The sequence below is a fragment of the Pezoporus wallicus genome, unplaced genomic scaffold, assembly GCF_028554395.1.
Source record: "Pezoporus wallicus isolate ANWC-B61680 ecotype Strahan unplaced genomic scaffold, APGP_CSIRO_Pwel_v1 contig_3710, whole genome shotgun sequence".
NCBI lineage: Eukaryota > Metazoa > Chordata > Aves > Psittaciformes > Psittacidae > Pezoporus > Pezoporus wallicus.
In genome coordinates, this window is record NW_026640315.1 from 1,166,679 (window position 1) to 1,193,589 (window position 26,911).

Sequence of the window (26,911 nt, forward strand, 5' to 3'; positions counted from 1 at the left end):
AATTCCTTCCCCTAGAATGTTACATTTCTTTCTTACAAGTGCCAGAAAAAGCTATTTATGTGACACTATTTGAGAATAATTAACTTGGTTTCAAGTTTGGTCTAATTATTGTTAGTTACTAATGGACATTAGAGCTTTGATATTCTTCTGTATAGAGCCTTGATATTCTTCTCTACTGCAACACTACTTTAGCTTAAATTATCTCAGGCTGTACAATGCTAGGAGCAGAAGAGTTATCAGACCTTGCAGACCATCATTCAACATATAATTCAAGCCCTGGCATAATTTAGAGTTCCTATAGGACAAGTCTGTGTTATGCCACGTAATAAGAGCTCAGAGACTGTAGGAGCAGCAAGACAGAAAATGAAGGGCAATTGTGCTCCAAATACACTCATAGTCCTCAGTGCCAGGAGATGCTACATCAGATGCTCAATACACAGTGGAATTCCTTGATAGACAGAATATTTTTTATGCCATCTTAGCTGTTCATGATGCATGGTTTATGATCCCTGTGTGCTGCCAAACAGGCCAAAGAAGTCACATCATAACAGGGATCTGCCCCTATGTGACTTGAGTACAATGGCAAAGGATGAAAATATTTCCAAATAAAGAGAGAGCTGTAGGGATTGGATGTATTAGTCCCCACAAGCCAAAAGAGCAAAAGGTACTGTGTCATTTCATAGAAAGCCACTAACATGTTGAATATTCAGGTTTTATAAATCATTGTGTTGCTAGATTAACAGAAAATGTACATAGAAACCTTCTTAATCAGTGCCCATGACAGCAACATTTTGTTATTTAAATTAAGTATCCTGCAAGGGTTTGAAAACAGCATCCTGATTTTTTTTTCTTGAAATTAACTGTTAAAATCTAGAATCACAAAAAAATTGCTCATGGTTTATAGAAATGACTATGCAAGCAAAGGTGGCAGCCATTATGGAATCAACGACATCCCACCTGAGGACAACACTCACGCTAATTAATCTTTGGTGGTATTATTATCCAAGAAGGAAATTAGGGACACCATACCATCAACTGTTAGAATTTCTGTATAAACAGTATGATCCCAGTGCCATGATTATCTGCATCTTCAAATGAACAACCACCAGAGAAGTCTTATTTCAGCATTCTGTCTAGAGGACATCTTCACATCCACTACCCTGTGTTCCCTCTATGCTGTGAAATCATTAAAAGGAACAAAATCTCAAACATCATAACACAAATCATGACTATTTTTCCTCAGAGACTACAACTTAAAGGAATATATATACATCGTGACTTTGAGGGAAAGAGAAGGTTTTCATTTCTTTCTAAAGGATAGAAATTGTTTTTGTGGTCCTTCAATCTGTTCTTATTTCTCATCTGCATCTGCACAGAGAAACTAGATTCTTCTTTTAAACAAGCAATTTCAAGTAGCAAAAGCCTTAAGTCGGTATGCCAAGAAAACAAAAATACTTTACAAAGTTCACAGATAAATTCTTTCCCAAACACAAGAACCAGTATTAAAAAACATATCTATTCCTAAATCTCAGTATCATTTCTTCCAAACCAAGCAATCCATCATACACCCAGGTAACTGACTGATAAAAAATCTGTTAGATATAAAATATTTTGAAAATATATATATGCCTCTTTTTAATAGGTGAAATTACTCTCCATATACAGTCTCACAAAAATGAATGCATGTGAGAGACACCAAAAAGCCAATTGTACAACTTCATTATTTATTTTAAATAAGAAACACAGCATTAGTGCTACATTCAGCATAATTTATATTTAAACGGCATGTAAACACATACCAAAAGACGTGACATAACACTGAACCTATGTTTAATAAATAAGTTTACTACTAATAATAAACTAACTGAATAGTCTATTCAGTTCAGTGACTGACATCATCCCTTTGAACAGCAGCCCTTAACAGGCCCTAATCCAAATAACCCTTGGAATTAGTAGGAGGGTCATCACAGGTTTAAACAGGCACTGAATCAAGCGGTTACTGATGTTCAGGAAAGATCCATGCTCAGACCAGTCTTGTCTCTTCATAGCTGAAATAACTGACTTAATAAGAAAGAAAAAAAAAAAGCTACCACACTCCTTAATTCACCTGCCTGTAATTTGCAGCAGTGTGCTCAACTTGGTGGGGTTTTAAGTTACATGTTGAATGAATGACCAGTGCTGAAGTGCTAAAAATACGCAGTTTCTGGAATCCAGTGTTGAGGCAAACCTTAACAGGCTTCATTACACCTTCTCTTACTTACACCATTATCCACACACCACAGCTAGATAATATGCTACAAAGGACAGTGTAAAAAGGATGACAGAGGAAAGATACAAAGCATTAGTGCCAGTCAGATATCTACAGATCTTAATCCTTTTTACCAAGATGACAAAAACTGATTCCTAATAAAAATCCCTAGGGAAAAAAAATAAAAGAAGGCTAAAACCAGCACACATCCTCTGTGTGGTTAAAACTAAAACATTTGAAACCACAGCTTCACCCACACAGCAAAAGCATCCCACTTAATCACTTTATTCCCCCCCCAAAAGAACAAGAAAAAAAAAAAGAGAAAAAACTGAGATCGGTATCAGTCTGCTCTTAGTGCTAGAGGGAGACGGAGAGCAAGCGAGGAGAGCCCCTGCAGGACTGACCCCACCATTGGTTTCAGAAGCCTGGGTTCCCATGTCTGCAGATGAGGGAAGGAGGGGGGAGATAAGGAAGCACTGGCAGCTAAGTGTGTGGCATAAGGACCTGCACAGAATGGGACAGATTCTCTCTGTCTCCGGAAATTACTGTCACAATGGCCAAGAAAGCGATGAACTTCATTTTGCCATTCTCACTGTGGTACTTTAAGAAGCGCCTAATTTGAAGGGAACTGGACAGGTGGCATGTCATGCTGAGCTAAATAGATAAGTGTGAGATTTAAATGACAAGAGGCAGCAGGTTTTGATGTTCTAAAGAGTGAGAAAGTGAATTATTCTGGTGGTACCAATGGGCACAAGTGGAAGGTCAGCCTGGGGTGTTGCCAGTGTCACCCGGGTGCCTGATACCAGATCGTGCAAGTCTGTAGGAATAAAAGAAGGGCTGGCATACCCTGCGGGCTGATAGCAATGCTATTTGCTCTGGAATAAGAAAGTCTGGGGGCAGGTGCAGGCATCACAAATTAACATAGATGCCGCCACCCCAAATGTTAGCGTACATGTTGCCAGCCGAAAGGCTGCGAGGGCAGCTCAGCCAGGAAGCTGCAGAAAGCGCAGTGGGGGCAGGCGCTGCCAGGGTGAGATGCTGCTGGTGCTGCTGGCTGGGGTTTGCAGCAGGGAGATGGCCCAGGCCAATCTGCATCATCCCAAGGGAGCTATGGAGCTTCCTCTCCCTAAGCATCTCCAGACTGGACACTGAGATGCCCTCTGGGACCCTTTACGTCCCCCTGGCAGCACCATGCATGCGTTGCTTGTGTTCCCATTTCTGGACTTATGCAATGGCTCGAGGGCAGAGCAGCCTGCAGAGAAGCAGAGCAGCAGGAGATGCAGGCAGCCAGCATCCCCATGGGGCTCCCTGAAGTGTCCCAAACTAGAAAACTGGCCACCTCCCCACTCCTGCCTCCTCCAACATAATTATTCCAGCATGACCGACGTGACAAATTAACAAGGCAGCCAGGGCTTTTGCAGTAGAAGGGAGTGTTTTCCCCAAGAATAAATTGTTCCAATCCTTTATGCTAGAAACCCAGCTGTGCCTGTTCATTAATTGGACAAGCTCTGGTGGCAACTGAAATTATCCAACTTCTACATACAGGAGGAGAGGGAGATCTTTGTAAGTAAAAATAAGAAGCCTAAAGCTGGCATCCCAGCCACCAAGGAGTTCTTTGAATGGGGCTATTTATGTTTTTTAAATTCATTTTCAGAGCACAGCCACAGTTAAGCTCCTTTTAAAAAGCAGAGGCATGTTCTTCAGTGTTATTCCTCCCTTTGCAGATCCTGAACCGTGGCACCAGAACATGACAGCTCCGCCAGTGAATCGTAAACCTTGTAAGATCTACAGATCAGCCAAGTTCAGGAACTTCAGGAGCTACAAAATTCTGGGTTTGCTGCAGTGTTGCAATTAACTATCACTATCAGGTACGTTAGGAATCACAAGCTTCTGCTTAATCACTACACTCTGGTTATTTATTACAACCAATGTATCGTAATGACTACACAGGTATTGGAATGGGGGGGGAATTGATGTTTGTTGATTTCTGTCACGACCCACTCACATCGCTCACGTATTTCAACTCCTGTTTTGATCTGGGTTTACCTGTACCTCTTGCCCCTAGGAAGGGGAAGCCTGGGAAGCTCATGGTATTCCCCCCCCAGCTCCCCGCTGCCCTTGCTGGGCTAGCTGCGTACCTGAAATGCAGACGATGAAATTCGCTTGCAGAAGAAAAAGCACCTCCCAAACAATTTCCATCCTCCGATTCTCATGCCAAGTGCATCCCTCAGCGAAAAAAAATAACAAAGATCAATATCGCAGTTTGAACGATCCCAGCAAATTCCCTTTCGGACTTGCAGACTGTATTCCCCAGATGTGCTGACAACACATGTCCGAGCTCTCTCTCTGCACGGCTCAGGCGAGATCCCTTCCTTTCCTTTGCCCTCCAAAAAACACCACGAAGCCAACTGCCAGCACCGGGCTCTTCCTCCACAAGCGAGAAAAAAATCCACCACGTTTCCCAACACGACATAGACCACAAACCCCAACCGATCCGGTCCGGAGAGTCTCTATTCCAGGGCGCCCAGGTCCAAGTTACCCCCGAACTCCGCACGTCTCAGCGGGGCAGTGCCAGCAGGCCTGGGGAAGAGGAGGGCGGGATGGATGGATAGAAGGGGGGGCTCCTCTCCTGCTGCTACAGAATGAGCGGAAAGAGATTAATGCCCGCGCTGCACCGCACCGCACCCCGCCCGCCCCCGCGGCGCGGCGCACGCAGCACCGGCTCCCCCCAACCCCGCCGGGGGCTCTGCCGGCCCCGCCAGCCGCGGCGGTTTCCGGTACGCGACTGCAGGGGTCGTGCTTGCCCCACGCACGGAGCCGCCCTGCCCCGGCCGGGATGGCCCCGCAGCGCCGCGGGCACGGCTCCGCGGGAACGGCCCCGGGGGTTGCGGTACATCGGTACATCATCGGTACAGCGGCGGTCGCGTCCCCCAGCATCCCAAGTGCCGGAGCCCGCAAGCAGCGGGGGATCGCGTGCGTGGCCGGCTCCGCTGAGAATACCAGTATTGAAAAAAAAACTTGTTTAAACAAGAAGAAAAACAGCCCCAAAGTTCTCGCGGGGGCGGTGGTGTGAAGGGCAGCGAGGGTATACAGCGCGGAGTTGGCGAAGTACTTGCGCTGCAATGCCAGCTACCGGCATTCCCCAATCCACAGCACTTCTGCAGAGACACCCCCAAGGAAGAAAAAAAAGAAAAAAAAAAAAAAAGGAAAAAAAAAAAAGACGTGTCGGTGCCAGTTTTGGGGCTATCTCTTACTCACCCCAAATCCTCCTGCTCTGGATTTTCCTCAGCTCATGGGATCAGCCCGCAGTCCCAAACCAATCGAGGTCACGCTCCGAGCCGCTCAGCTGTGAGGAGGTGCCATAGCTCCCGGCGCTGCCCCCTCCTCCCCAATCGCGGCTACTTCGCCATTTCCCGAGCAGGGGTCGGTGCTGCGGGCGGCAGCGCGGGGCTCGGCGCGGCGGCGCGCACGGACGCGGGATCGCGCGCGGAGGCGGGTCCTGGGCGGGCGGCGGCGGGGCCGCACCGCGGCGGGGGAGCTGCGGCTGGGACCGGGCGGAGGGAGCCGGGAGAGGGAGGAGAGGAAAACCCAGGCGGGCGTCTTGGCTGTATCTGCCCAGGCACATTCCGGAGCTGGGCTCACTTTGTTTAAAATGTGGATCCAATTTTATTATTCTTTTCCCTCCTAAAAACGCGGGCACCGGGCGCGGGAGAGGCCGGGGTGCCCTTTTCGCGGAAAGGGAAACAGGGTGCAGAAAGGCAGCGCCGGCGGACTGAGGGGTTGGCCAGGCTGTAGCACCCTGCGGGGTGGCCTCGTCTGCCACGAAGGAAGGGAGGGGGCAGGGGTTTCGGGCTGCAGACAGAAATCCCTGCTCAGGGCAGGTGTGAAAAGGTGATCATGCAACTGCGGATGCCTTCATTGATCACCGTGAGGCAAGGGAAGGGGGAGGGAGGGAGATGCTCCGGGTTCCAAACGGACACCCAGCTCCTGGCAGGTATGCAGAGGTCGTATAACGTATACTTCAGCGGGGGATGCATGCATAATAGATTGAACATAGGTTGGTTTATAAGCAGTTCTCCCGCCCAGGGCATACTTCTAAAACACACTTTTGTCTGTATTCTAGCAAAATGAGAACTCCTGGATCTCTGAATTGGGAAGGAGGGCATCTATAAGAGAAGAAACCACAGGCTAGGTTGTTGTTTTCATCAGCTCGGAGAAATGTGTGGGAGTCATAGGTTTCAAGTCATCCTGATGGCATTTAATTGTAGTAGATCAGATTTCTTGAGTGCTTCAAAGCAACTGGACAGGACTAAAATCACCACTATTTGAAAGGAAGAATTGGGCTGCAGGCACTTTGTCAATGTGATTCTTGTATTCATTTTGCTAGTTCTCAGGGTAGCGTAAGTGCTCTTTGCACTGCAGCAGTCTCTACTGATATTTACTGCATCTCATGAGTTATAAAGACACTCAGGATTTTAACAAACTAATTGCCATCATCTGCCCAGTGAGAACAGGGAGGCTGGACCTGAGGCACAGCTATAAAAGGCTTTAGGGACAAATAACTTAAAGAATTTTTTTTCTTTTTTAATGGATTTTCATCAAACAGAGGAACTGTGCAGCAGAAGGGATTTCTTTCCTTGATAGGATTGCAGAATGCTTAGTGTCATTTGAATGCTTAGGCAATTGAGAATTATCCCTCTTGGCAAAATGAAATGCATAGAATTTAGGGAACTAGGGCAGCCTGGGGGTGAGCAGGCATTCCTCAGGTATATGATATATGTGCCGTGATATAGATATGTCTTTGGGTGCTGAATGAGTTGTGCAGAAGCACCAAACTCGTATAGGTGTTTAAAGATGCTGAAATATAATTTGCATCTGGTTCTTGAAAAGTTAATGAAATAAGGACTGCAAAGAGTCCTTCTAAGTCATTCCTTTAAGGAATGTTATCAAATGAAGACTCAGATCAACACAAGACACAGTTATTATTGAACTCAAGACCTTGTGTGTTGAGTGTTCTGCGTTTTCACTCATGCAAAATAGCATATGAAATTATCTTCTTATTCCTTTTTAAAATCCAGGTTAATATCCCTGACTCTGGTATTAGAAAAGCCATAAGTGGCATCATCTGTCTGTATTCTAGATGTATTTAAGCACGCTTTAGCAAATGCATTTCAGCAAATGTTTCTACTGATATTTACTAAACTCGTTTACTCAAACAGTTAAACTTTTTCCATGGGTTTGACTGTAAATTCTCTTTTGGGCTTTCCCAACTAATTCCTTACAATACCATCCCAATCCAGAACATAAACCCTTACAGTGACCTTAGCTGTTATATTTACACAGACATCCCTGTTCCTAAACTAGTCTCCTTGAAATCGTGTCATTACATGTGGGGAAATAAATGTCTCAAGGAAGTGAGATGACCTGTCATAAAAGGATATGTTGTCCATTATGTCAGCAAAGAATTGGTGACGAGAGAATGCCAAACACTAAGCAGCAAGCTCAGGTTTAATTCCTGTTGATGTCAGTGGAACCTTAATAAGAGAGCAATGGCAGGAAAAGAAATCAGGTAGTTGATGTTGGCTGCTGGCAGATAGGCAAAAGTAACAAATAATTTTCTGCATCTTTTAGTATGGTATGTTTATCATCTTCATGCAAACCTTATATTTATTTCAGTGATAAATAAGAAGTTTGTGACTCAGACTGAAAAATCTTTCAAGCAAAGTTTTCTTCATCTAGAAAATAGAGTAATGGGCTCAAAACCATGCATTTTTTTTTAACTCTAGATAAATAATAATGAGTTTGTTCTGCTGTCATTTACTTGCTGAGATGTTATTTGACTGGCAGTGGCCTTAAAGCTTGGTTTTGAAGTCATTATGGCCATATTGGCTGCTGCAGCTCCACAGGAAAGCTTAGGTCAATAAAGTTGAATGGATGTCAATATGGCCTATTCCAAAGCCCATGGAAATCAATTGGAATATTTCTGCAGACTCAGTTAGTTTTAGGTCGGGCTTTTACTGCAGAATTTAGCACAGTATGTTTGATCCCAAGGGAAACTGTTTAATATAGTAGTGTGTATTTGGGGTAGAAGCAGAATATAACTCTCCTGTACTTGTTGGTACATTCTGACCAGGCAAAAATGCTGGCTGCAGCATCAGGTTCTTATTGTATGAGCTTCCATTCAAAACTCTTCTGTAACTCACTAAAATGAAGAGGACTGATATTTCTGCAGTTACTTGAGTGTCATTCATTTTTATACAGTTGGCTAAACTTAAACTTGCCAACCTTTAAGCTGCTCTGAAGTCACTGGACTACTCACGTGCCTGGAGGTAAAAATGACTGCAGAGTGGTTTTAAACAGGTGTCTGAAGCATGTTTGTATTTTTTTAATTGTGAGGGTTTGACTATCTAGACGCTGCAGCTGGGATTTCTGACAGACTTTGAGAGTACCTAACATATTCATTACAAGCTGGACACCTAGTTTCTTCAGGCCAGATTTACAGAGAAAGACTTTTTGGTTTAGTTATGAGAACAGAGTTCAAAAATACTCACAAAATGCACATGCTTCACGGTTTTTATACCAACAGAACACATTCCAGTTTAGTAAAGCAGAATTAAGCTTTGTACCTTCTCAGAGAAGGAGCCAGCCTTTTGACTCATTTGACTCAAAATTAGGTTGGATGAGAAAACATCAGCTTGTTTTGAACTGGGCAACTTCTGAGCAGAACTGGTTGAACTGTGTCTTACCATATGTCGACAGAAGAGGTTGCTAGCATTCGTCACCACGACACTGCAGAAGATTCACAGTGGCCTGGTTCAGCAGCTTACCTGTGCACTCCCTAGCTCATTTCTGTTGAAGTAGGCCAGATCAGCAGAGGCCTGCTATTGAAGTTGTCTGAAGCTTCTGACATGTTTCCAGCAATTAAGCTGGCAGAGTGGGAATAGTTCCTGCTCTTGCTTGTTCTCCCCTTGCCCCAGGGGCTGCTAGCCCTGTGGCAGGGATGGTGGCAGAACTGGTGAGTCAGCTTTGGAATTGCCACTGGGAACAGCCTAGGATGTAAGCATGAACCAAAATCAATTTTATATCAAAATCAAAGAAAGGGTCAATGCTGCAGTTCACTCAGGTGGAAGAAAACTCAAGGGTCTCAAAATCCAAATGGGGATTTGAAGATCTTTCAAAAGCAGCATCCTATTAGTGTCCAGCACAGGGAACTTAATCAGTCTGTTTACCAGAACTGGACTTGAACCATTAATGAGATGAAAGTTGGTTGGAATAAATTATCACAGTGACAGCATTGAACCTTGCTGTTGTTAACCACATAAACTCAAAACTGTTACTCCTTGTCTCAAGTTTATTCTATATTTGCGCTTACATTCACGGTGGGACTTGCACTAGTAGTTCTGTAGTGCGATTAACTGCGTTGTCTGTAGAAGACGGAAAGGGCTTTTGTGATTAGACTACATTTGAATGTCTTTCTATGCAAGTTCCAAGTAACTTCATATGAGGCAGTAACATGTCATAACAAAATGCAAAAACCTACCAGAAAAATATTGTGCATCCCATGCAGACATTTGAAGCTATGATAAAGAATTACGTACATATTTCTTTTCTATAAAGAAATAATATAAAATTTCTTTTAAAATAAGTAGTGAAAATTTGTCTGCACAAACTTTAGTATGTCTTTATTTCCTGTATGAGGAACCATAATCTCAGGGAATAAGTATGGATTAGTGAAGAGTTTATAGTTGTGTTTGTGCCAACATTGACTATGTGGCTTCTGACAAGCTGCCTGTATCTCATTATCTTGCATTTATAAAATGGGCTACAATTCCACAAGGAATTCAGTAAGACCAGGTTAACAATTTACAGTAAGAAAGGCGATGTTGACTTTTGCCACTTTGACAGTAAGAATAGCTTAGAGGTGCCCCAGCTCCTTTGGGGCTATGTAACAGCACTGGGCCAGCAAGTGGGGAGCAAGTGGCAGGACCTGGCCAGCTTCAGTCTTCCCTTGCTCAGCTCTATTGGTGCTTGAGGCATGCTGCGCTGCTGGTCCAAGGTGAACAAAGGAGGACAGGGCTCAAAGGCTCTGCTTTAGCGTTGTTGGATTGCCATCATTGTCAGCAGTCTGCTGCCCACAACAACTCCTATTTGTCTATTTCTGAACTCAGTCCTCATAGTCATGTGTCTCATTTTAAGCACCTCTTGGTTCAGAGGTTAAGCAATTTAATATTAGACAGCCACAGGTGAGTTGCTGAGAATATAACTATAAATACTAAGCAATACTATTGCCACTTAATTTCTAGCACTCCTGTTCCATATATTGTTACTGCCACACTTTCTTGTATTTTCTGAGAATACTTTCAGTGCTTATAAATAGTGCTGACCTCACTAAGGAAGCTGATAAAAAATTTAACACATAGTTGTAAAACTATAGCCTCTAAAAATCCATCAGTGCAACAGACATTAAGGTAATTCTTTTCTATTGATGGTCTTTATCAAAACTGAAATGGAATTTACATTTTCCTGGTAGAGATAATGATACAATTTATTTGAAGTTAAAAACACCCCCAACAAAGGAACAAGGAAAATGACTGGCAGTTAACTATTAAGTCAATCAATGTGTTTTTCCTCTGAGTCAGTCTGTTCATTATCATAAAGACTTATTTTCAGTCCAAATCCCTTTTTCATGTCTGAACTCCAGCAAACAGTGTTAAGACATCAAGTATTTGGGAAATAACATTCTTCTAATTCAAAAAGACATATGTAAACGGCAGTGATTTAGTTTTTCTGGAAGTGAGAAATTAGTCACCAAAGTGTTTAAAGCATCATGTGATCTTGAAGTTCCTCAGTAAACCTCAGTAGGTTCTCTGGGAATCTTGGCAGCTTTGCACCCACAGAATGAGGTTTTTCTGAGTAGGCATGTTCAGTGTCAAAGTCACCAGATAAAACTGACTTCAGGCAGTGCAGTGATTACAGTCCTTGTAAGATTCTTACTTCCCACAGCCAGGCAGTGTATTAGTGAGCTTGCCTGTTAAAAATAATTCAGAAGATAAAAGGACAGGATTTGTAGGGGGGTTGTTTTTGTAAAAACTGACTGTAGTGTAGTCCAAGAGTGGTGGATGATAAGAAGGGACATTCTTTTAATCCAGCTTTTGGCTTTGACTCAAGTCAAAGGCTCTATGGACCGATGTAAGTTGTGCCAAACTCCTGGTGTTCCAGCAGGTTCATTCTGGCAACAAGGGATGTTTGGTCTGTATTGACACCTCCTCTGTGTCCCCTTTCATTTATCTGCACATTTGGCCTAACAACCACACATGGGCTGCTTAGTACACTGCTTGCAGTTGGACCTCACCCCAGAATCCATGCAAGACCATTTCTGCCACGTTCAAGGCTACTTTACTTGGTATAAGGGACAGAAAGTTACTGTCATGTACCTCAGCAAAGTCACCCTCTGTTTCTGGCTATTTCTAAAGCCACCTGCAGTAGCTTCAAAGCAGGAAAGAACTTCCTTCTTTCTGGTTTTCTGCCTCCATTCTTCTCTCTTAGGCAACGTGTATTTTTTAATACTGAAGATTCCTTGTCATCTCAACCTCAAAGAAAAGAACATTCATCTTGAAAATTATTCTCATATGGATCTTACTGGTTCCTCATTACAGATTTTGACAGCTAGTTGTCACCTGGTGCCTTTTTAATATAATTCCTCATACCACATAGGGTAATGGTGATTGCAATATCATGTTAACATTATGTATGTGTGAGTCACATTTATGCTGTAAATTTTCAGTCTATGCTGTTCTAAGTGTAGACTGAGTTGTGAAGTCAAGTTCCCACTAAGCTGTAGTAGGTATCTGCTTGCAGAGCACTTTTTCCATTGTGCTAAGATTTGCCACTATGGGATTTGGTAGGAAGGAGGTGAACTCTTGAGCAAACGTTGTTTCTGTGTGTGTGACTGCCCAGTGAACTCGTTAGAAGTTGTTCTTTCCTGAGCTTTGTGCTTGAACCTAAAGGAAGTATGTCCATGACAAAAAAATCATATGCCCTGGCTTCTTTGCATGTGGACATTGTTTAGGTGTGTGCACATGTAGACAGCAAGGCACAATCTTGTTAAAAATGTTTGCTGTTTTTCTATATTAATGCATGAACCATTTTGCTTTTTCTTGGAAATACATTGCTGTGGTTTTGTGCAATTATGAGTAGCAATTAAGAAATGAGGAAGCACACTTAGTAAGTAGTATCATTTTTGTCTCTCTCTAGAGTTTTTGCATTTTCTGATCAAGGTTTTCTTTAAACAGATCTTTATTCTGCAAGAAAATGCCCCACTTCTCCAGTATTTCTTTTTAGGTGAAATCGGTTAATATGAGTATTCCAAAACCATAGATTAATATGCTTTTCTTAGCATTAGATGTTGCTCCCTGCGACTTTTCACGTTGCAAATGTCCAGCCAGTTACGGGCCTGAGCTTGTTCCCATTAAAGTGAATGTGAGTTTCATCCTTTGATTTTTAACGCATTTCCTCTGGAATGAAGCCTCAATTCAGCCTTTCACCAGCTGGATAACTTCTCCCAAGAGTAATTGAGCAAATGAAATTATTCATGTGCTTGAAAGAGACCATGCACTCAAGTCTTTATGGAAGAGTCTTCCAGAGGCACCATTTCCCATACAGCGCAACTGCAGTTTATAGCCAACAGATTGGAACAGCTGCAGCCTGAATGGCACTTCTTCAGCTACAGTGTGAGATGAACTTTTGTGATCATTTGCAACAGGTCAGGAGAAAATAGTCTTCTCCGAATGCCTTCTAATGCTTCCATGTTCCAGGGCAAATTACTTGAACCAGTGCCTGGTTCTAAATTGGTTCCATCTCCCTCACTTTTCCTTGGTAAAATGGGGGTGCTCCTCACAAGGATGCAAAAATATAACAGTCTCTGCTTGCAGGAAATTCTGAAGATGAATACCAGGTAAGAAAGACGGTTACTTATAAAACCATTCATGATGGCTGATCTTCAAGTGCTATCAGCAGGTTTACGTTACCTGCAAAACTTACGCTTTGTATTTTTCTAGAAAGAGAGTGAGGAAATTGGCATCTAACACAATTCAAAAGGATGGGAAAAAAATCCTCAAAAAGAAAATAAAGCTCTTGTGACTTTTAGAAATCTTTATAAACGCCATTTAATGTCATTTTCAAATACCTTGAAGGGATCATAAAACTTTGCCTTTCTCTGATCATTGTACCACTTAGAAGAGGAAAGGTATGAACAGCCATAACCCTGGCACATTTTTAACAATGCTCAGGACTAAAGGGGATTGTAAGATGGAAGCTTTGATAACAAAAACATAAAGATGTCATTGTCAACTATCTCAAAATATACATGGTGGTTGTAAATGTCACATAAGCCTACAGCTAAGTGATGGATCAGAATTTCCTGTGTTTTCAAAGTGCTCCTCTTGATGAATACTTTAACTCCTTCATGAACAAGTGATTTTTGTGTCCCACAATTTGCTTTCTGTCCTAGCGCTATGTATCACTAAAACAAATCCCCTCATTTAAGATGCTATATAGGTTGCTATATAGGTATATAGCAAAATACTTGGAAAGTGTTTAGAAAAACATGCATGATATTGTAAATCACTTCATTAGGAATAGTGTGAAATTTTTCCTCTTCATTAAAATAATAAAAGTGGTAATAAGTGATAAAATAAACTAAGTGTTGGAGCTGTAAGGACTAACTTGTGCCCCAGTACAAGTCTTCATTTAGCAAAGTATTTAAGCATACAACTAAAATTAAGCATTTGATTATAAACTGCTTGGTTCAGCTCAGCATGCGTTAGAGCACTTTGCTGAAAAAACCAAGAGCCATCAATCCACTACTCTTGCATAGTTTGCTCAGATAAATGGGCATATTTTTTGGCAAAACCATTGGAGTTTTATTGGGGTTTAGAGGTGCTTTTACTATTTTAATGCCATGTTACTGAATAGAATCAAGATAATTTCTCAGTAGAGCTGCAGGTACAAAATACATGAGCCATGTATTCCCAAAATTTATTAAGTGCATTAGGTGTTTGGAAAGAAACTTCATCACATTTTAAAATCTATAATCCCAGTAAATTAAAAGATAATTTGAAAATCACAGGCTGGTGGGGAACCCAACTCAGCTGTTAAAAATCTGTTCTACAAATTGCAAGCCATTAATAATTAGTATTACAAAACCTATTACATCTTTGATTGGGGGGAAATGGACTGAGGCTAGTATTACATTATTCAATTATATTGAATTCCATTTGGTATGTGTTTTACTTTAAGTGCAGTCTGTAAAAGGATCATGGTAGCAACTATCCAAAATGTTAATTAATTTGTGTATAAAGCAAATAGCACACATAATAATTTCATATAGTGCAGCTCTGTTGACTGACAGTGGAAGTGCTTAGACTCAATTAGATTTCTATATGCATTGTACCATAGCACTACAGACAATCACTTACAAATGAGTTTATTAAAATTCCTAAATTCATATAGTGAAAAATGTGAAACTCTGTTTCTTGAATGTTTATGATGTCACCGTTGCATACTTTACCTCTCCATTAAGTAAATAGAAGATGTCACTAGGAGAATGTAAACCAAAGCAAAATCCTAAGTCAAAGCAGTCTGTGAGTTAGCAGATCACGTCAAAAGACCTCAGGGACCAGAGTGGCCTGCTAACTGGTAAAGATCTCACTAAAAGACCTGCTCTTTTCTAGGCTTTCATTTTCTGCTAGCTAACTCAAATTACATACATTTCCAATTTATAAATATTAGTCATATCTATCTGAGCAGCTGAGAAGTTCAATATTTATTTCCCAATTTGTTGCATTTTCCACCACATTTCATTCAATCTGTTAGCACTGCAATAAATCTATCTTCACATTTATTTCCAAGTTTTTCTCCGTTTCTTCTGTTTTCTGTACGCTCATTAGGAATGCCTTGACGTTACAATCTTGCCACTGTGAGGATTTCTTTCTTTTGCCACCATGAAGAAAACAGCTTCATAATGTGTATTTGTATGGTAGTATTGTTCTATGAAATACCATATAAGACATATTCTGCATTACTTGCATGTTACACAGAAATAATCCATTTTACAGCCTTGTCACAAGTCCCTTTGTTGGTATAAATGTCAATGCAAAAGTAAACGTCGAGGTTAGAAAGGATGTCTTTAAGATGTTGAACAGGGAGTTCTCCTTGAAAATTCTGCCTGCAGCTGCTGCCCTGTCTGAGCTGAAGAGCTCAGACACATAAAACAAAAAAGGAATTGACCAACAAGTTTAAGCTGCATCTATTTGTTTCAGTCATTTTCCCTTGTGCAAAGGGTTTTTATGTAAACTCAGTGGTTAGTTTCCCCCAGAGATACACAAGCTTGTGTAGTGGTTGGTAATTTATGGATGTAGTCAGGAATTACTCTGAAATCACAATATTATGGGGAAAGCTCTGTAACGATTGAACTGAGCTATAGTGACAAGAATTGGTAAAGAAGGGGACAATTGGAAGACCAAGGCAAGGAGGTAACTTGTTATTCTACCCATGTGTTTTAATAGTGCCAGAGTAAGTGAAACATTTCTATATTCAGTCTGTTTGGAGAAAAAAAGAAAACAGGTAATAGAGGATTTATTTACCATAATAGAAACTTTTTTTTTCAGTATGATTCATGCCTTCAAATCCTTTGGCTCCTGTTCAGCACTCCTGTCTTTTTTTTGGTCTTACATATTAAATGTGTCGTGCATGGCGTGGTTCAGCAAACTGCAAAGTCATCCAAAGGAGAACTGGAAACATATTTTTTTTTACTAAATTTGCTTTAAAGAGTTGACACATTTAGCAAATCTTTTGAACTAAGTCATCTCTTGGTTCCTCCCTTGATTTCCTCTCTTAAAATTCTAAACAGTGGCCTTTCAACAATACATTTCTGTTCAAGTCCTCTCTTCTGCTAGCTGATAAATGTCTACAGTAGCATAGCAGTGTAGAGCACCAGAGCCTTGACAGTAGAGGTTATTCAAGACCTCCTAAGCAGAATAGGAAATTCTAAAACTAACATGCTCATTCCTTACAAATTCCTATTAGCCTAAGAAGGAATGACCGGAGTTCAAACTCCTGTTGAAATGTCTACAATCAAGGCCATTGATATTGATTTTTCTGCACTGAGAAACAGTTTAGATGTGAGAACAGTGTTCATGACACACCACAAAACAGACATTTAGGCACTTAAATCTTCCTGGGTAATGGAACTGGCTTGCTGTGGCTACTAAAGCTCACACCCAGTTTTCACTTAGTATCAAACCCCAGATTTCCAGAAATACAGATCTGAATCAGATGTACCATCTTCCTGCCTTTGGCTGGATGGTCTAAAAATCTTATAGCAGAAGTACATAGGTGAGTCCTTTCTTTTTTTGCAAAAAAAAAAAGGAGCCTTACACACACAAACTGCACATGGAAAAGAGGGTATTTTCTACTACCTAAGATATAGTTATAAAATATGTAATACTATGTGTATTCTAGGAATATACATATGTATCAAAGTAAATATACTATGTAGATTCACTTTAACAGAAATAAATCTGAATATAATTTTTTGCCTTTTTTATTTTAATTACCAGTTCCTCACTGGATTACTTTATGGATGTGCTTTCAGGGCTGGTGGAGTATTAAAAGATGTACCTATAAAGTCATAGAGCATTTACATACTTTAATGAACTGTGAGACCTAAGGCCAGTCAGAATAAGAAACTATCAAACACACATGGAAAACAGATTTCTGTGGCATTCCATGAGTGCAGATCTGATTGCTCACTTATAAAATTGAATATATCTAGATATATGTGTATATATATTATCATATATCTTCCTCTGAAAGTACTGTACCCTCTTAACTCTAGCTACATGGACAGCTATCTTGTGGAGGAAATTTGTTCCCAGAACACCTCTAGCAAGCTTTGGAAAAGAGAACCCATAGTGAACTCAGACACAGGAAGAAGCTTTATTTCTTCATACAGCATAAGGTAACTTTAATACTTCATTTTACCCTGAAATCTCTTCTAAACAGTGGCCTTTCAACAATATATTTCTCTTCAAGTTTTATTTAATCTGAAATATTCATCTATATTTGGGAGGCCACTTACAAAAAGTCAAATATTGTACAGGGACAAGTGGAACAGCTGGAGTGGAAACTGCCCGCATACAGGAGCTGCAGAAGGGGAGCACCACTGCAGTATTTTCTGGCATGATAATTAATTTCCTCGTTCTTTAGCAGAATTGTCAGATATGAGCCCTTAGATGCTGCAGGGATCCAAGCTTTCATATGCATTACATAAGCATCACAAAAATATGATTTTATGAATATGCCTTGTAGAATTCATGCCCTTCATTTGTGAATCTGAATCCTGTTTTCTACACATACTGAAGTTACAGTTGCTATTAATAGGCTTCTGTCACAGGGTCTCACTCTTCTTTAGAAAGTAATGGCAAACCGGAAGGAAAAGACCTCTGATTTTATTTTTTAGCAAATAACCCAGCTTTGCAGAACCAGCTTGCATTTTGCTCCCATGGCATCTTTGCTCTGCTCATTTGAGGCAGTGCTTTCCCCTGTGCTTTATTTCATCTGCCTGCATGGAGGTCTGTCTGGGTGATAGGCTCTGATATCCATAGGCCAGCACAGCTGAGCCCTACTATCATTTGCCACTACTTTAAGAAATACTGCTCCACACTCTTTTGTGTCTCTTTGCTGCATAACTTTCCCCTTTTCCTTAAAGATGCATAACCCAGAAATGGTTTTGTGCTTATTGAAGATACAGAAAAGATTAATTCCCTCCTATTTTATTATTATTTTTTAATTCCCCACTGTTTTTTTTTCAGGAATTCCTTTCTGTGGAACCCTTCTGGGAATCCCCCATGTGTTCTAGGATCTTCCTAGTACAAAATCTTCCTAGAATTTCCCCAGAGCTTTTCTAGCTGTAGACCTTTTCTAGGATTTCACTGATCTAGGCTTTCTAGGAATTTTTTAAGAGCTTTTCAGATATTTCCCAATGGCTTTCCAAGAACTCATGGATCTGGTATTGCTGCCACGTTTACCTAGAATCCCTGCTATGTTACCTAAAACCCCAAGGAGACTTAGAGCACTACTTGAGATGGCTACCTAAACCCTGTTCCTCGATATCTTCATCCCTTGATATGACTGCCTACAGCCTGTTCCAGCACACCTACATATTCTCTTGCAGTTTTAGGGAGCTTTCCCAAATATAATATGATGGAATGAATGCTAAAGAAAGTCCAAAAGATTTCCCACCAAGTACAGGGCTGATCCCTGTAAGAAGGATTTGTTTTTCTTAGTTTACTAGTTACTAAAACTGGGGAGGACAAAAAGCAAGGAGTATTGCCAGAAAGGAGAATCAAATCAGTTCAAAACTATGAGATGTCACAGGAGCTGACTTAAGAGCATCACACAGTGATGGAGCAACTTTATACTCATCATGCAGTGAGTATGGAATTGCTGTTGATAAATAAAGTACTGAGAACAGACCTGTAGTCAGAGCAGAACCACAAGCACATCTGAAAGGATGAAAATGTCATAAGTTCAAAACACACAGGCTTTCCTTCACCTGTCACTCAGTATGTGACTTGAATGAAGAGCTTGCTCTTCACCCCTAATGTTCTCATATTTTATTGAAGATGCAATACTCCAAGAAGACTGAGTATAGTATCAAGCAATAGAAATAACACACAAAAGCACAGGAGAGGACTGAGATATAGAGACAGAATTGAAGATAAAACACAACCATATTAAGGTCACTGTATTAAAAAATAAGTAGACCTGATTTTCTTCTGCATCAGAGCTTCCTTATGCCACTTTGTCAGAATAATAGGGCCATGAAGTGTGCATAACTGTAATTACTCCTACTCCAAAGGTCTTTTAAGCTGACAGACTGGTATAAATGGAGCATTGTATAAATGAGAATGAGTTCAGTGTGGAGTAGATTGCACGTTCCTCTGAATTTCAAATGCATTCTAAAACTTTAAGTAAGGAAAGTGTCAGGTATATCTCCCTGTATGGAAACTATGAGTATTTCAGAGTCACTCTACATCTTTACTCCTCATACAGGTATGGCACAAAGGTGCTGAAAGTGCTGCAAAATTGTACTGTTAAAATTTTGCACCGAGTTCAGCTATGATTGCAAAAGAGACTCAGACTGTGATATCCTTCATGGTGCGTATTAATTCAGAGGAATGTCCCAAAATGCTAGAGGAAACTAAGAAAGGAGAAGCACAGTCCCAAAATAGTTAACCCTTTTTGTCTTGCAAAGGGTTTATAGCTAGCATTCCAATTGATTCATCCAACAGTTGTACTGAGATCAAAGGATGCTTTAATGAGAGATTCTCTGCAATTCCTTCCTAGACAGAAAGGCTGGCCTTCTGTGGCAGCAATTCTTAGGTGTCAGAAGGATCAGATGTCGTGTGGAGTATGTTCTCTGCTTACATAATAAATAGATGGCCAGCCTAGAAAGAAGCTTTTAAAATCATAAGATTTCTCTAGGGTAGGATGAGGTCAGAGGAGCTGGGGATGTAATGCAAGTTTCTAACGAGGAAATTGAAAGGCAGGTGAGAGAAACTACCTTTCAAGATTCTCCTTTATTATCTCCCTTTCTTCACTGAAATTCGTACCAGGACAAGACTCACACAACACTGACAATCTTGTAAGCCTGCTACAATATAAAATGTATTGCTCTGCTCAGGTGAATTGTACCTACTGTGTCTGTATAGGTTAATGAAATCTAATTCCCCACTCTTGATAAAACCCATTAAGGACTGACCAGCTGCTTCATTTGGAAACCCAGCTTTGCTGTATCTCCCCTTCTCTCTCACCTGTCAATCAACAAGATTTCTTAGGGAAAGGTTTCCATTTATCATACTGACTTCTGCAACCCTGCTGGTTTTGGATCACTTTGAGAAAGAATTGCTGTAAAATGCAATAATAAGAAATATCTCTGGGACCTCATTGTCTGTTCTGGGTTGGTTTGTTCTGTGAGCAGGGTCTCTAGAATGTATTTAATAAATTTAAACAAGATTATATCAATTTTGTACTATGTTGTTGGGAAATACTTCCTGGCTAGCTAGACCTTTTGTAGCCTTATTGCCTTTTCAGTCTAAATATGAATGGCTGCCCTGGAGTCTTTAACTGCAAACTTTACATGATGAAAATATACCTGGGGCTTTGGGGTATACCCAGACCTCTGGTCAAATACAACCTTTTATGAGAAGAGTAAACTAGCTCTGATTAGTGTTTACAGAATTCTAGCTTGTGAAATGACTGCTGAGCCAAGATACACCCATCAAAATCATGGTTCTGCAGAGCACTTAGTCATGATCTTCAGTTCTTTACTGAAGTGGAGCCTGAGGCTGAGCAAGTTTTAAATGGAAACATAACCTTAACTGCCACATATAAATTGGTAACTTATATGGAGAAACTTTCATTATTATATTTTCATTCAGTAAACTCAGTGGAATTAGTCAGGAGCCATAAACCTGCTGTCATTGACAGGCCTAGAGGATAATCCCTGATTAGAAATGTCCTCCAAGGCACATCTTTTGGTATTAGCCTAATTTAAAAAAAGGAAGGTTTGTGCTACTGAGAAATGCATATTCTTAGCAACAAAAGTGAAATTGAATCACATCCTGCATTGAAGTCTGAAATCCATACAGCCCAATTCTACAGTTGCCTTACCTAGTTAGAAATATACTATGCAATTGTGCTGTCTCAAAAAGCAGTGCTCATCTGCAAAACAGAGACAGTAGGAACAAGAACAGACACTTGAGAGTACTTCAGTGAGTAGGAAAGAAAAGGAAAGGAAGTGATAAAGAAAATCCAGTCACTGCTGCTCTTTCTGCTGGAGAAATGGGAGAAATAGTGATGCTATGATCTCTGACCTTTTATTAACAAGCTAGTCACTTCCAGAGGACAGTGATTCATTGCAGGGCACCTTATCTGCATTTGAACAGACTCACCCCCAAGGCATTCCTTTGTCATATACTGTAACTACAGATGGCAATAGATTCCCTGTACTAGTGGAAATAGGTTTATAAAGTTTAAAGCGCTACTTTATCCTATCTGCAATATGAAAGAACCTTTAATGAGATTTAGAAAATTATGGATAAAGCCTAGTTAGACTTTTGTAATAAAACATACATTGACATCTCTAACCAATGTGTATTGTTGCAGTGTAAGCCTATAGAGAAGAAAGGGTACCTTATTTGAATTACAAATTGGTAAAAGGAATATGTTACAGTATTTGAAGGTGGTACAAAGGCTGAAAGTTTCCACAAGAAAAGAAAGAATAAAATGTCTTTCTTGATCTTGCCAACTGTATTTTGCAAACCAAATTGAGGAAGAATTCCTGCTTTAAATCAAACATTGGACAGCCAATGAGAGGTAAGAAACATTCATTATAGAGAATGGATAAGTGGTTCCACTCTGATTACACTTTCAGTCAAAGTTTGGTAAGCCCTTACTGACCACGATTCTTTGAATTGTCCCAATGAGAAGTAATCACCATTCATTGCTGATTATAAATCTTCTCATGGCATGCTCAGTATCAGTATACAATCCTTTCACAGATAACCAAAACAAATCATTGTGTCTGGATGGTTACAGTTGGAAGGGGAACTTTGAATCTTGCAAATATAAGATTGCTTTCTTTTGTGTCATTCATCTTATTCCTTAAATTCTGGATGACTGTCAGTCCTACCTACGCTGATTTATATTGCTTCAGAATGAAACGTTGGATATAAGCACAACTGCCCAGTGACCCTATCTGGAGTTAATAGCTTTGCTATTTCCTGATCCTGATTTACAAATAATCAGAATGTATATAAATTATGTAAATGCCATTGTGGTTTCTTCCTTAGTACAGGCTATTTTCCCTTTGTTCCTAGTCACAGCTGGTTAATTGTCAGTATACAATCTGGATGGTTCACTTTAAACTATCCACACGTCATTAGGGTTTCTAGTAAAGTCATATTAAATATTTTACCAGATATGTTATATATACATTCTTTTAATGCTTTTGACTTGTGATGCATTATCATTAGCTGCACCTTACCTGAATATCTCATAACTTAAAAGCCCAGGTATGCTTCCACATGCTTTTACTTTCTTTCCACTTCATGACCTTGTTTTCATCAGGGGAAAATCCAGATAAAAAAGTAAAGCAAGAGCCATGACTTTGCTCAGAAGTTTTCCAGAGTGGCTATGGGAAGACTATTCTCATTGTGAAGCATGCCTCTTTTGTCCTTAAGATGTGCTGCCTAGAGAGTGGATGTGATATATTATCAGCCTGGATGACAGGCCAGCAGCATACCACTTTACATAGTCCTCTCTCACGCTTCACTTTCTTGTAGCGTCTTAACTAGTCAACGCTCAGATTCAAGGGAGCTTTGTAATGAGTAAAAATCTGTAGAAAGCATTTTGTGTTCATTATATCTCAGAGTCCCATTAATCCAGCTACAAGGTCAGTTTGTAGACTTTTACTTTCAATAGAACTGTGAATCATTAAATGCAGCTACCCTAACTTCATTTTTCTTATTTGAATCTCCTTACCACTAGTCAAAAAATATCCTCTTAGATATCACATTTCCAACATCTGCAGGATTTACTTTCTGTGAATTTTGCCATGTCACATAGATTAATGTTAACATCTGTAGGCCCATTTGATTTGACAAGCCTTGTTTTTAGTCTTCTATACCTTAAGGCTTTTCAGCATTCCATTTTGATGGTCTTTTCAATAATACGACACCAAATTATTAAATTTACTATGTAAGTTTCCTTCATGCTAGTGGCAATCCCACAATGCAAAATCTGTTTAAGGTGATCTAAGAAATATACTGGGAAATTCTCCTATTAAGAGAAAATCTCTGTCATCATAAAGCTTCTGGAAGTAGCTCTTTGCAGCCACCCTTCACCTACCTCTAACATGCATGTGAAGAGATAGCTTGTCTGAAGGACTTCTGCAGGAGACAAGGCACGAGAGCATGAGACAGTCCTAACAGGGAAATAATCTGACTCTTTTACCAGCAAAAGGTAAAGCTGATTCCTCGTAGAGAGCTGAGAATGCAGGAGGTGCAGTTTACCCTCTGTTACCACTTTCCTCCAGCTCCAAATATCTGCTCTGTTTACTTTGCTCCTGTTCTTCTCTTTGGTCTGGGTTTGAGTCTTAGTGGTCTCCTTGGGCACCTTCTGCTCTTGTGAGTAATCCTTATTGATAAAGAGCCCACTTAGAGGCAATAGGGCCTTAAATCTAATTTTTTTTGCATCTCTACTTGTATTTATGAAGAACTATTCTTGTGAATAAAGTTTTAGCTTGTGGTAAACAGTGGTAAATAATGCCAACAGCTACAGTCTGGTTCCAGCTATACCAGCTCAAATGAGTTGAAAACTCTAATGTGGAAAACTGAGTACTTCCATGTTATTTGGGAAAATTTCTCCCCCTAGCAGGTGAGGAATTTTCATAGTGATATTTATTAGTCTTGTTATTTGCTAAGGAACTGTGGAATGATATCATGGAACTGCTAAAAAGGATAAACCTGGATATCAGAAACTAGCTGGGACGCAGATAAAGCCTTCCTGCTTTACCTTTGTATGGCAGAATGCTTTCACCCTATTTGCGCTACACACCCAACATCAATATAGCACTATTCAGGTAACGGGACAGTGCAGCTAACAAAGAACATGACTGGAAGATCATAAGGAATACACTTACTTACTCTTTATTGTTTGAAAAATAGTGATTTAAACTGGTGGTTATAGTAGCTTTTGATGTGACATAATAGCAGAAGCATATTGTCATTAATCTGTAGCCCTTTAATTCAATATATAGATAGATATTTGATAATTTGTTCTTGCTACTTCTGCTACTAGCAAGATAGTGGGGTTGGTTCTGATAATTGCTGGCTGCCTTCTGTCTGGTTTTGGCCTTGTGAAGTCTGCCAAGTTCAGGTGACAAGCAATTGAAGAATGGAACAAGCTCTGTCATTATATTAACAATATAGATCATGAAGCTGTCTAGGAGAGAGGAAATAAAACAGACAGGTGTTGGGGTTTGTTTTTTTTTTTTCCCCTTTTGGTGTACTTTGATCTCTCATTTCCAAGAAATAGACACAAGAAAGAAGCCGCCAAATCTGCCATTTCCTCCTAACTTCCAGTGACCCTTCACTGCTCTGGGGCCATTAATACCACATTTAAGAAAGGAGACCCAGGAGCAGAATGGTGTGATAGAAAATGAATGCGGGCCAGAATTCTTTTGTTTGAGGGATTACTGGGTGCTGTGATATATTGTATTTTAGCACACTCATTTTCCTCTGAACCACACTTCTTGCCATGCATATCTTCTGGGCCAAGGCAAATGCTCAGGTGCAAGAAAGGGATGGTGCAGCACTGTTGGAAAACTTCTGGAAAACTTCCCCTTCTCCTTAGCTCTGCACCTCACTTCGGGGGATCATCCCATTTAAATGCAGGGTCTTCCCTTTGGAATGATTTCAAAGCTGTTCACAGGCTGCACATAAGGACTTACAGGGCTTTATATTTTAAGAGGAGCAGCATTACTTCAGCAGTGTTTTTAGTTGTGGATGAGTGTCTTGCAAAGGAGAACTGATTCATTCCCAACTCCAGTGTAGCCTGGCTGTGCGACCTTGGGCAAGGCACTTTACACCTCCTGTGTAAAATATTGCTGATGCTTATCTAGATTAAAGAAGAGCAGTGAGGCGATGTTCATTAATTATTGTTGGAGAGTGGCCTGAGATCCAATCCAATAAAAGTGTAGGATACAGTGCTTTGCCCTTCTAGAACACATTCATTTAAGGAAGGTAAAGCATTATATCTTCCACTTTTATGTGAAAAGGAAGAAAACTAAAACACCACCTGGAAGCCTTATTGTAATTGGCTTTGTTGTTTGTTTTTTTTTCTGTACTGTAACCAAGGCTAAATTCACAGAGGTGTTTATAAAACATGAAAAGATGCAGACAGGCACCTTGTGCAATTTGCATAAATAGTCTGGGAATCTGCTCCCAGTAGAGTCAGGCACCTAACATGGTTGTGTGGCTTCATCAGTCCCAAGGGAATGCCCACCTAGGTCCTTAGAAGGCTCATTTTCTGTGGCAGTCTAAACTTCACGTTCACTATTTGCAATGCTTAAAGATACAGAGCAAATATTCCAAAAGTCATTTTATAATAGAGCCCTCCCTGTCATGTAAGATTTTGGAAATGGTCTGCAATATGAAGCTTTGGGGTGAGCACTCATCGAAATGTTGCATGTACTTCTTTCTGCATATTAGTCCCATTTCATTTCTGAACTGAGTTACTGTTAAAAAGAGAATGCTGTAACTGGCTCATCTGTATGCTGTTGTTAGAAGTTTCCAGTTTAGACGTGTGTTTAAAACTCAGCTGTTTATCAGTGCATATACAATCAATAGCCATAAAATCAGATTTGGTTTTCTGTGTACTTTTTGGACCTGTTGTAAGCTCTGTAACCATTCTTCTTATGAATTCATTCATATGAACCCCTCAGCTGATGTTTTCTCTTGGAAAACAGATTTTTTCTCTATGTTATGAGGCATAAGGACAGAGACATGGCCATTAAGTTTGTCATTGTCTCATTACTACTGAAAAAAACACTCCAAAAATGGATGAGAACAGCTCAATTTCTGTATTTCAGAAGAAAATATCAATCTTTGATTTATTCTTCATGAAATAGGTAGGTGCCTCCTTTGAATGTGCTGGAAGGAAACTTGAGTTTTAAACTTCAAGGCAATATTTTGACAATTACTTTTGTGTTTGGGAAAGAGAATGTATCAATTGCACCGAGTCCTTCTTTTTTCTGCTCAGCAACACCATAAGTTAAAAATACAGCCTGGGAAATGTAAAACGCTCCTTCCAAAGCCGACCAGGGAGAGTGGAACCATCAGTCCTACATGGCCTTCTGCATGGTGTGAAATGGGACAGTTCTTCATAGCAGAGAAGCTTTTACGAAAAGCTGGTGCCACACTTCTCAGTAGCGTGGCAATTACAGCGTTAATGTTCTGGGCCAGTATTTCCCTAGTGCAAACCCATCACGGAGTGCTCAGGGCAAAGTATTGGGGCAGCTGCTAATGGTTTTGATTGGGCTCACCTGGGTCCTCAGTGCCATACTGATCTAGTCAGTGAAGCAGAAAGTGGAAACCAGGAGAGATTTGGGTCTGTCTTTTATTTTTTAACTGTATTGAACACTTTCTGTACTGCATATATGATATTGGTGGTTTAAGTTTTTGGCTTTTGGTGTCCTGGCATGGATTTCTACTTTTCTGCTTTTGCATTGCTCAATGGGTAACCGGAAATAAGAAGTTAATTAATGGTTGAAGAATGCAAGCTGTTAAGCAGGATGTTTTTGTGGGTGAGGCAGGGAGGAAGCAGTGTTACCTAATGCATGGTCTTCTCAACACTTTATTGTTACAGGTATTTCAAAAGCTCCTATTTAGGAGGAAGTGCTACTTTGTAAGTAATCTGTCTTAATGGTTGTGGTGTCCCATTAAATGTGGTTTCCTCTTTAAATGTGTATTTTCACATTTAAAAAATGGTAACTGAACTCTGAGAGTGCACAATTCAAATGGAGAACTCTGAATTCTG

The 26,911-nt window shown here is 40.4% G+C and overlaps 1 protein-coding gene across 1 annotated transcript in view; it reads right to left on the reverse strand.

Moving 5' to 3' along the window:
* The window catches only part of CA10 (carbonic anhydrase 10), a 192,311-nt gene extending 186,575 nt beyond the window's left edge, over nt 1–5,736 (reverse strand). Inside the window, exons 1-2 of the mRNA XM_057418512.1 lie at nt 5,507–5,736; nt 4,387–4,883 (exon numbers count right to left, since the gene is read on the reverse strand). Coding sequence (XP_057274495.1) covers nt 4,387–4,447 — 61 coding nt within the window. The 5' untranslated portion in view covers nt 4,448–4,883; nt 5,507–5,736. The remainder of the gene's footprint in view (nt 1–4,386; nt 4,884–5,506) is intronic.
* Between the last annotated feature and the right edge of the window lie 21,175 nt (nt 5,737–26,911).